Source organism: Gavialis gangeticus, unplaced genomic scaffold (assembly GCF_001723915.1).
Source record: "Gavialis gangeticus isolate Ggan-Ray unplaced genomic scaffold, GavGan_comp1, whole genome shotgun sequence".
NCBI lineage: Eukaryota > Metazoa > Chordata > Crocodylia > Gavialidae > Gavialis > Gavialis gangeticus.
In genome coordinates, this window is record NW_017729034.1 from 22,366,841 (window position 1) to 22,378,089 (window position 11,249).

The 11,249-nt window shown below is 48.0% G+C and overlaps 1 protein-coding gene across 1 annotated transcript in view; it reads right to left on the reverse strand.

The window, feature by feature from the left end:
* PLB1 (phospholipase B1) overlaps positions 1-11,249 on the reverse strand; it is a 127,749-nt gene that overhangs the window by 108,700 nt on the left and 7,800 nt on the right. Inside the window, exons 2-5 of the mRNA XM_019526696.1 lie at positions 6,580-6,631; positions 5,505-5,591; positions 2,416-2,478; positions 1,257-1,339 (exon numbers count right to left, since the gene is read on the reverse strand). Coding sequence (XP_019382241.1) covers positions 1,257-1,339; positions 2,416-2,478; positions 5,505-5,591; positions 6,580-6,631 — 285 coding nt within the window. The remainder of the gene's footprint in view (positions 1-1,256; positions 1,340-2,415; positions 2,479-5,504; positions 5,592-6,579; positions 6,632-11,249) is intronic.

Here is an 11,249-nt window from a genome sequence, read left to right on the forward strand (position 1 = left end):
CCCCCCGCCCCATGATCCTGTGGGATGCTCCATCCACCCCAGCATCACAGCATTCACAAGCCACCTGGTATCTCGAGGTATGCAGAAAAAAGATTTAAAGCTGTGTCTGTGTCTGAATTGCTGATTCTCCAAATCAGTATTGAATTTTCAGATTTGGATTCAGCCAAATCAAATTGGGGACAGTGATCTGAATCAATTAATCAAATCACTACCCCTGATTTGAGCTAAATCCAAATCAAACAGGGTCTGTTTTGCACACCCAATCAATTACCTCTGTCTTCATAGTCACTTGGGAAAACTGAACTCTGTTGCAATCATTTCCACAGGAACTTTTGCCTTAATAACTGGAGGAGCCCTTAAGCTAGAGACCTGAATGGGAGCCTCAAAGCTAGTGTCTGCCAAGGAGCGGCCAGATAGAAGAAGAGACTTAACTAACCAGCTGAGTTTCCCAGGTGGGGATTAGATATGCATGCTACACATTCCTGAATTTGACATGAGGACTAAGGCCCTTTCTTCCTGGGTTGTTGTGGGCAGCCATATCAACAGAAGCAGGAGTCAGTTTCACTCAGCCAAGTTGAGCACTGCTGAAGGGTTGCAGGTGTAGATATCTCTACACCTCTCTGGTCCAGACCTATAACCATCTCTACAGACTTCTGCTTGCACCTGTGTTTTGTGGACACCTTGTGCTGTGAAAATCTCACTCAACTCAAAGTGTTGATGAATACCACAGCAAGTGAACAAAGCTCCAAAGAGAAGGGAGGAGTGGGGGTAGCTTGTAAATCAGTGGAATGATTCAGCAGGAAAAACGTACAGCTACACCATGTTGCTGACAACTAGGAAGCAAAAAACTAGACAGAAAATTATAAATTGAAAACCCCACAGCTAGTATTCCAACCCACTCCAATGAGTTACGGTGTGCAATACACAGCCTTGCTAATACCATTCCCCCCATTTTGCTTCCTAAGAAACAACTCTTCTCATGCCCTGCCTCTGAGTAACTGCAAGGAGAATGAGTTGAAGTTTTCCCCTCTTGTTCACTGGGGCAAGGAACCCATCCATGCCTCCAGTCAGAGTATTTTAAGCTATGATGTGCTATTGATGGGTGAGATGTTCTGTCTGAAACAAAATGCTAAAACTTTTTAAAACTCCCTGCTCATAAAACCCTAATGTATGGAGAGCAGGCTATCATTCATATGTCTATGGGCTACTAGAAGGAGACTAATGCTCATTACTCAGTTACAAGAACATCTTTTTACCTTGTTTTATTCTGAGTTCCACGTACAAGAGAGGAGATCACGAGCTCAGTGGAATCCACCAGGTTCACAAAGGCTTTTGGGAGCTACAGTGATAATGGCAAAAAATAAAACTCACATTGCAAATACTATAAGTTTTTTATTCATTGCTTTAAACAGTACTTTTTGACTGACATTGGTAAGTGAAGATTTCTGTTAATTTACTGAACAGGGGCATCATCCTTGAGCTGGAAGGACCACCTCAAAGAATCAGTCACCTCAATACCAGCTAACTTCATCCATGACCCTATTTTTGAGACCACCACCCAGTGTTATGTTAGCAGTAGCTCATGAAGGACAGTTATGGCATGGAGTCCAGAGCAGTGACCCCTGAACTCATTTTACATATATCACTATCTAGCCACGATGCAGTAATACCTGTCATTGACTATTGACTTGAACTGGAACTGAACAGGTGGTCTGCTATTTATGTAGTGATGTAAGTTGTAGTTCCAGCCTCATATGCTTCCTACTTCTAAATCAGGATGCAGCCTTCCTACTGCATCTGCATTGGGGGTAAGGGGGTGCATGTGTGTGTGTACAGAAACAAAGGAAGGCTTGCAGGAAGGAGAAAACTCCAAACAGAATGAGTTAATGAGACTTTATTCATGCAAAATGCTCACTGAGACTTATGAGAGGTGAGATTTGGAATAAGATTTGAAGGGAAATAATGGAATTTCAGCAAGTAATTCGAGAAAAAAAAAGTCCTTGATTCATGCTATTGACATTCTTTAGATAAGATAAACAAATATAGGAGAAAGGGCTTGGTTTTACCATTGATACATGACAATAAATTCTACTTAAGCAATACAGCAATAAGGTCCAGGAAATGGGACATTTCCCAGAGATAATGATCAGTTGATGGTGCATAGCTCAGTCAATAATAAGCCCTTAGGAAATCAAAAGGTTTTAGGATGAAAATGAAAACGGGTTTTGGTTTCCTTATGTCACCATTTTAAAAATGTCGTTTCATCTATAAAATCTCAAAATATGCAAATAAAGCACTTAAGGACAATAGGTGGCATTTGCAAAAGCACCTAGTTATTTAGAACAACTTCCTATTAAAGACAATGAAACTTATGCTAGAATTAGGTCCTGCTTAAAGTCAATGAATAGTTCTTACTTCTTCATATAAAAAATCCAAAATTCCTTTAAGTCTTTCCATACTGTCCAGTGAGTGAGTCCCCTGTTAAAAAAAAGAAAAAGAAATAAAAAAATAGTTTAGAAATTGGGTGTGAAAAGGCACATGTGCACGTCTCTTGGAACTGGAAAGAAAATTCAAGCCTCCATTAAACCCACAGGAGAACAGAAAGTAATGTTTGCCATGACTGGATCCACTTATTGAGCCAATATACTAAGATGCTGCCAGTGATAGCCACATTCTGGATTCAGCATGATCCAGCACTTAGGGGCAAAAGGAATCAAGGAACCAATACTTTGATTTATCTGGCTATGATTAGCCAATTTAAACATGGGAAAGCATAGACTCAAACAGATGGAAATAGACTCTAGAGACTTGGAAATGAAACAAACACATTACACCATCCTTGGTCTTATTGGTGCAGACAGAAGTGACATTTTTCAAGCAATCTAGCCCCTGGAAGAGCTCCACACCTATGTCATAACACATGTGCACAGCTACAAAGTGCTTTTAAAATGGCTTATCACACAAAAAATTAACCCTGTTTAAATCAGGTATTACATTAAGGTGCTCAAAAGCAGAGCCTTCAGGTTGGTACCCATCCTCCAGGCTTTCAGGGAGCTCCTAGCTGCTGAATGGCCAGAACCACGGGGGTGGAGGGTGAGGAAATGGGCCCCCCCTAGCCTTACGCACCTACCCCCTCCAGCTACCCCAGCTGAGGTATTGGGGGGAGCTGGGTCGGGCCCCCAAGGCAAAGGGACCTCTTACCCCTGCCCCCCCCCGCCACCTCCAGGAGCAGCCAGCATTTTGCTCTGGGCTGCTGAATGGCTAGAGCTGGTGGGGAGGGCAGAGTGGAACTCAGCTCCTTTATATCACAGGCCCCCTCTGGCTCCCCCAGTACCTCAGCCAGGGTACAAGACAAGGGGGCCCATTCCCCGCCCCCTGCCCCCAGCTCTGGCTATTCAGCAGCTGAGAGCTCCCTCCCCTCCCTGCTCCCCCTCCCCTGCTGACAGCCCTGGAGGGGAAGAAGGGAGGCGAGGCAGGACAGGGCTGGTAGAAGAGCAGTTCGGCAGCCTTCTGGGAGGCTGTTGGAGTGCCCCAAATGCTGGTCTGGGCTGCTGCAGGTGGATCCAGGGCATGGGGGATGGTGCCAGCTGGATCCAAGGGCTGGTGCAGGCTGGGGGAGCGGGGGAACCCTCTAAATCACCATGAGCTAAAGCAGAGCCCTAACATCTGCCTGTGCCCACTGAGATCATCTTTACTAATAACAGAAGATGATCATATAGATGTCTTCCTTGAGGGAAGACATGCCTCTGTCTTAGACACTGAAGCAGGGAAGGACCCTGCAGAATGTCCCACTCTTGTATAGCTCTTGTCCCCATGTGAGCCTTTTAAATGTTTTATCTAAATTACTCTTGGCCACCTCTGATGAAAGAGCTTTCAGGACTTCTCTTGGCACACCATCCCATTGAGTCTAATTACTCTCATGGTTAAATTTCACTTTTTTTCAGCTCATTCCTTATTATGTTCCCTTAACTATCTTCTTTGATGGCTGCTTCCTTTCCTTTTGTGTTATTCCCTCTCAAGTATTCATAGGCAGTTATCTCTACTCTAGTCTTTGAATAGAGTAATTTTAGAGAATTCATTAGAGCCCTGGAGAAAGACCATGGCACAGGCTTTGTCATTTCATTTTTTTTAATAATATGGGCAATTTGGTGCAATCTGATGCCCACCAAAGGCACAGAAAAATTGCTATTTCAAAAGGTCCTTATGAACTAGAGATAAGAGCTGTTCAAAGCAAAGGTGGCTCTCAGCAGAGGGAGAAGCAGCATCAGGTGGCAGGAGAATATGTCACTGGACCTCAGTTAAAAGTCTGCCCCATTTCTCCAAACACCATTGGATGAATTAACTGTGCACATGGGGAAAAAACAGCAGAGTCAATAAGACTTGACTGACATTGGTCATGTTGTTTTACATTCAGTTGGAAGGTGCTCAGGCATAATGGTGGTGTGTGTGGCATATGAGTCTATTTAAATAGATTGGAAACATCAGAAAGAAAAACAGGAAGATAATGCATGGCCCTGAATGAGAGGCACAGGCAGACAGTACCTTTCACTCTTTGTCAGAAACTAATCCTTAGCCCATATTTCAAAATGCCTCTAAGGGAAAGCCAATACCACTGTGGTACCGTGCAAGCAATAAGCCCTGCCCACCCACTCCCCTCTACACAAGTCAACCCCAAAAATGAGATGATGAAGATAGCTAGGAAGCCAACACCCACCACCATGCTCAAAGTCCTATTTTCCCAGTGTGCTCAGCAGAGGCAGGGCAGGTCTCCCATCTGGTCTGACTCAGCCTAGTCTCTGAGAGCCAACCAAATCATTAACTTAGGCAATGTGGTTGAATATAATTGACCTATGCAGTCAGCGTCTCCAAACTGGGGGCACCCACCAGCACATTGGGCAGTGCCAACTCTTGCATGCTGACTGCGGTGATGCAGTCATATGCCAATGCAGCACCAAGTGCTTTTGTGGCCTCCACTAAGGGTGGTAGCCAGGGCTGTGACCCCAGTTGCCCCCCCTCAGTCATGCTACTGATGCTCAACAGTGAGAGCTTAGAGCATCCCCAGGCTGTCCTCATTGCTTGATGCATACAAAATAAGTCAACATGGGAAGGTCTTTTTGCTGCAAAAGTGAGACTGAGTTTCCTGCAGTCACAGGACAGACATACATTAAGTTACATGAGACATCTTGCTAAATCTAGTTTGCATATCAGAACCTGATGTGGGACACTGACTGCATAGGTCAATTATATTCAACCACATTGCCTGAGTTAATGATTTAGTCAGCTCTCAGAGACTAAGCTGTGGACCCGATGTGAGACCTAAGAAAGAAAAACCCCAGTGCTCAAGAAAATGGTGCTGGACTTTCAATGGCCACCACTTTCTTTGAGTGGGTAGGAAACAGAGGTACACAAGAATATCCAGAACCCACCCTGGATCCACCCCTGCCCAGGAGTCCCAGATCTTAGCTGCCTGCTGTGACTGCTAGACCATACTTTGGACAGCTTACCTGGTACACTGAAGCACAGGGAGGACATGGGTCTTCAGTACTAAAGAAAATGGTGATTAGCTTCCAGTCATTTTGGAAATCTATAACCTGGAAGGAAAGAGCACAAGAGGAAGAAGATGGCATACTGTAAGAGGACAAGAACCTCAGTCATCACTTTCTTTCCTCATCCTGCCCATTTTAGCTATCTTTCCATGGGACTAGTTGATGATGCAAACATAAATCTGAAGCCAGCAAACCAGCTGTGTTCAAGTTATCTGGACACCAGTGATGATAGAAATGTTATTCCACCTGAGGACGTGGGCATCTGGGGCTAGTTCACATTAGCTTCACATCCCAAAGCCTAACCTAAAAGCATTGACCAGGAGGTTCAATTTCATCAAGTTTCCTACTAAAATTACTGCCCCACTTTCCAGCCCAGCATCAATATAGTGCCTTTGAGCTCCCAGCAAAAAGCAGTGGACAACAGAATCTATTTTATAATCACTTTTGCCATTTAAGCAAAGACTTGTTGGTGTGGTATACAAGAAAATAAGTGCATGAAGCTTCAAGGTAGGATTTTCAAAACACTGAGCCTTAGCCCAGTTCTGTTCTCCTTCATGTCAGCCACCAACATTAGCAGAGGCAATCTTTTGCCATCACTGGGTATTTTGAAATTGGAACCCAGGAGTAATATGAGGAGAAGTGGAGGACACTGTATTATTGCTGTATTCCAAGAAGATTCCTCAGGAGCCCAGGTACAATCATGCAGTATAGATCATAGAAGTCATAACTTTGTTAATCAATAGGAACTGCACCAGGATCACTATTAACCAAGTACCTAGAATACCCTGGCAAAACTGTAACAAGGCAGGACATCTTCCTAAGTAACACTAGGTACTTTGGAAAGGACAAGTCAATTATTATTTTCAATCAAAACATTATTTTATTACCCATGAATAACTAATAGTCTCCATTACTGATCCTGTGTGTCATGTTCAAAATATTTTGAAATTCAACTAAATCTTGTCCCTTGGCCTCTCATGCGTGCCTGTGTTCCACATTGGGTTCTTTGAAATGTTCTGTATTGCAAGCATACCTGACTCTGTTTCATATGCTGCACCATGTCTCTGGCTTGGTCTAACAGGTCTCTGCAGAACGAAAGGAAAAGATAAATGGTCAAATCTTTTGAAGGTAAAGATTTGGCTGATTTTCTGCATGTAAATAACAGCATGGGACTGCGAGTCTAATTTGCAGACGCAACTGAGTTGGTGGATATCTGCCTACCCTCATTTGAAACCAAAGAAAAATTGTTTTTGCTGATGAAAAACAAGAAAGACAGAAAGAAAGACTTTTGACTTTTTATAAAGGTTCATTAAGGGAAAAGGGAATAACAATCCAACAAAAAAATAAAACACTTCCCATGCAGGGGCCCAGGTACAACAGACAGAGCCTAGGGCTATGGCCTGCGAGCCCTGCCCTCACAGTCTAAAAAACAGAAACAGCTAGTACAACAACAGCCCACTCAGACCCCTGCTGGTACCCTGGGAAGGGGCAAGAAGTATCACAGCACGAGGACTAAACAGATGCCCTTGACACTGCAGAGCACCCTCTGAATGGCCCAACGTGCCTGGATGGTGGGTACTGTCCACTGGAGGACTGCAGGTCCAAATTCCAGTATCAGGCATGCCTGGACCAAGAAATAAAAGAGTCTCGGGGCATCATCAAAGCCAGCCCCAGCAAGCTGGTTTCTGTGGCTCTTGAGGATGGCCATCTTAGCCTGACCAAGCAAAATGTTGGCCAGACAGATAACACCCCACTCTGCTGCCCGGCATGGGAAAGAAAATAAATAGGTGGTTTCTATGAGGTCCAAGTCTAGTGTCTCAGACAAGATGCCAAGGGGAGCAAAGAGTGGCAGTAGCCGGGGACACCTGAGGAAGGAATGGAATAAATCCTTTTCTACCTCCCCTGGGCAAAAGAGACAGGCCACTGATGCAGTCGGGTCCATGTGGCGGATGAAAGTGCCAGTGACCAGTGTTGCATGCAGCAACCGCCACTGAAGGTTGCCAGTCCATTTGGCAATGGGTAGCTTATAAAGCATGTGCCACACAGGGCAAGCTGGTGTCAGTGCCACTAGGTGCTGCCTCCACTTCATGTCAGGTCAAGTGGCAAGGATGTGAGTGTGGTGGACACAAACCACCCATGTGTACAGGGTTTTCTGGGGAAGCACATCAAGATGAATCCCAGCATCACTGTCAGGAGACACGGGAAAAGTCAATAAGGTGCCAGGCCCACCACCCAGATCATTATCCATAGCTGGGACAATGGGCAGTGGTGAAAAGGGAGATATCTCCGGCAGGTAAGTCCTGCTGCGCTCGGAGGTAATCTTTGATGGCAGCCGCTGCCTCTACTGGCAGGGTGGCCTTCACATCCCTCGAGAGATGGGCGGCGCGGCGGACCAAATGCATGCCCAACCGGGGAACCAGAGCCTCGGCTGACAGCCAGTCCAACCAAGCCATATTGAGAATCTGGCCTAGCCAGACCATAAGTGATGGGATAAGAGAGTCAGCAAGGCTATCACACCTGAGGCTCAACAGCCTGTGGTGCAGGGCCGTGTTGTAGACAAGTGGTTCCTGCAGCAACTGTGGAAATTGCAGATGTCTGGCCTGGGGTTGGAGGTGGAAGGCAGCCTGCCAGGCCTGCACCAGGCTGCAGTAAAAGGGCAGGAGGATGCCCCAATGCAGGAGGGCAGGATCCAGGAGAAAGAGTTCTCGGTCAAACCCAAGGTTCCCTACCCAGAGGGCAGTCTTCACAATACAGGAGTCTATGGAGAGCCTGCAGGTGGAAAACAGCCACTCTACTTGCCAGGTCAACCAAGCCCTGACCTTCCTCAGCCATAGGCAGATAGAAAACAGCTTGGGGGAGCCAATGGTGTCCACCCCAGGAAAAGTCCACCAGCGGTCTTTGAAGCTGTTCAAGTAAATCTGGCGGGGGCTCCAACATGGCATACCGGTGCCATAATGCTGCAGTTGCCAAATTGTTCACAATGAGGACCCGCCTATGGTAGGAGAGGTTGGGCAAGTGCCAGTGCCACCACTGCACATACACCTTCTCCTCCTCACTGAGGCCTTCCCAATTCCAGGCTGGAAAGACTGATGGGCTGAAGAACACCCCCAGAGCTGGGGGGTCTGGGGGTGTTCTTCAGAGTCTGGGGGGGATGATTGGTCCACGCACCAAGGAGTAGGGCATTCCTCTTAGGCCAGTTAACACGAGCTGAGGAAGCACATTCATAAGCATGCTGACAGTCCACCAGCAACTGGACACCACCATGGGTGCTGAAGAGAATGGTCACATCATCTGCATACACTGTCAGCCTAACTGGTGGGCCACCAACCAAACCAGAGGTCAATAAAAGAACGAGGCCAGTCAGGTGCCATCACAAGACATGAAGCAGGGGCTCACTGGCCAGAGCATACAGCATTCCTGAGAGGGGGTCGCCATCGTAGATGCCCTTGCGAGCTGGGAATGGAGCACAGAGTATGCTGTTCACTTTCAAAATATTGGAGATGTCTCAGTACAGTACCCGGAGGGCGGAGGTGAAGACCGGTCCAAAGCCAAAGCCCTCTAGGGTCTGAAAAAGGTAGTTGTAGCTAACGCTATCAAAGCCATTTTCCTGGTCCAAGGAGACAAGCCCAACATTCAGTCCAAAGCGGTCTGCAGCTGTCACCGGGTCACGAAGCAGGAACAGGTTGTCCTGGATGGTCCTGCCCAGCATGCAGTAGCTCTGTTCGGGACCAATGACTGAGGCTATGACAGTACACAGTTGATTGGCTAAGGCTTTGGCCAGAATCTTGTAGTTGGCACACAGAAGGGATACCGGCCACCAGTTCTTAATGCAGCCGAGGTCCCCTGTCTTTGGTAGCAGGGTGAGAGCTGCCCGGCAACAGCTGACAGGCAGGATTTTATCAATGAGGCTCTCATGAAATACGTGCAAGAGGTAGGGGCCAAGGTGGGGCCAGAAGGTCTTATAAAACTTGGTGGGCAGTGCAGCAAGCCCTGGGGCTTTGCTCATGGTGAGGTTCCCCATAACAATTGTGAGTTCCTCCAGGGATAGCACTTGCTTAAGTTCATCAACTGCTATTGGGCACAGCTTGGGAAGGCCCTTGTGTAAGGGCTTAGTGGACTCTGGGCAGAGAGGTTCAGCCACATACAGGTCTTGATAGAAGGCTACAGCGTGACAGCGGATCTCAACAGAATCTGTGAGTATCCGGCCATCTGGAGTCTTGAGATGGTCAAGGATTTTCTGCAGGGCCCATCTCTTTTCCAAGTTGAAAAATAACTGGGTTGGGGCATCAGCCTCTGCCAACTCTTAGCAGCGAGCACAAATCCTCATGCCTTGGGCTGCGCCCTCTGCCAGCTCCCAGAGGTGCTTCTTCTGAAGCTTAAGGCTCTCAAGTAGTTCTGTGTCTCTACCAGCATCACATAGGGTCACCTCGAGCTTTGCTACATCCTCCTCCAACCCTCAGACATGACGACTGAGCTCGCTCATTGCCAGCTCTGTGTATTGCTGGCATAAAGCTCTGATCTGTGCCTTCCCCCACATCCCACCATTGCTTCCAGGAGGCAAATGTGGTTCTCACAGTCTCCCATGTCCACCAGAAATAGGCAAAGCATTCACCAAAGTGAGCATCTTGCAGCAAGGGGGTGTTAAAACACCAGTAGGGTGCCCAGGAACATGCTGTGCCAAGGAGACTTAACTCACAGCAAGTAAGACTGTGATCTGAGAGGTGGGATGGAATAATGCAGCTGCCATGCAGGACTGGCAGGCAATGCTTGGCAACATACAAGCAGTCAAGGCATGCCAAGGCAATCCCACCAGTAGGCCTGTGTGAAGAAGCTAGTATTTGCTTCGGATTCAGGCGATTCAGGGGATAGTGATTCAATTTGGTGATTCAAATCACTACCCCTAATCGATTTGGCCAAATCTGATTTGGAGATTTGGCTGCTGCTGAATCAGCCGAATCTCCAAATCACACAGGCCCCATCCTCTGCCACTCTCAATGATTGCCCCACCCACCCCAGCTCCCAGATCTTTGGTGAAAAAAAGTCCCCACTAACCGAGTGCTGCCTGGAGGGGGGGTAATCCCCGCTGTCCCATGCCACGTGGGGGGTTCTGTCATGAGACCACCGATCCATGCCCGGTCTCCCAGTCCCCACCATGGCTGCCCCACCTGCCCTAGCTCCTGGCCCCTTAAAAACAACAACAAAAAGCCCCAACTCACCAGCTACTCCCCAGCTGGGGGGGCGATCCCCGCTACCCCCCACTGCCCCATGCTGCATGGGGGGATCTACCTTGAGACCCCAGAAGCCCTGAGACCACTGCAGCAGCTGGTGAGTGTGGGGTATTTTTTTTGTTTTTTTCCTTAAAGGGCCAGAGCTGGGGCAGGCAGGGCAGCCATGGGGGGAGCTGGAGGAGCAGGCAAGGGTCGGAGGGCTCATGGCAGAGCTCCCCATGCAGCGTGGGGCAGTGGGGGGCAGCGGGGATTGCCCCCCCCACCAGGCAGCAGCTGGTGAGTGGAAGCTTTTTTTTAAAGAGCTGGGAGCTGGGGTGGGCAGGGCAGCCATGTGAAGGTTGGGGGGGTGGGAAGAGGTCAGGGGGGTAATCAGGGGGCTGGGGCAGCAGGCAGGGGCTGGGGCCTGGCAGGGTTCCCACCATGGTCCTCTCCCCCCCTCCAGCCCCCCTTCCCCACTACTTACCAGCATGGAGAC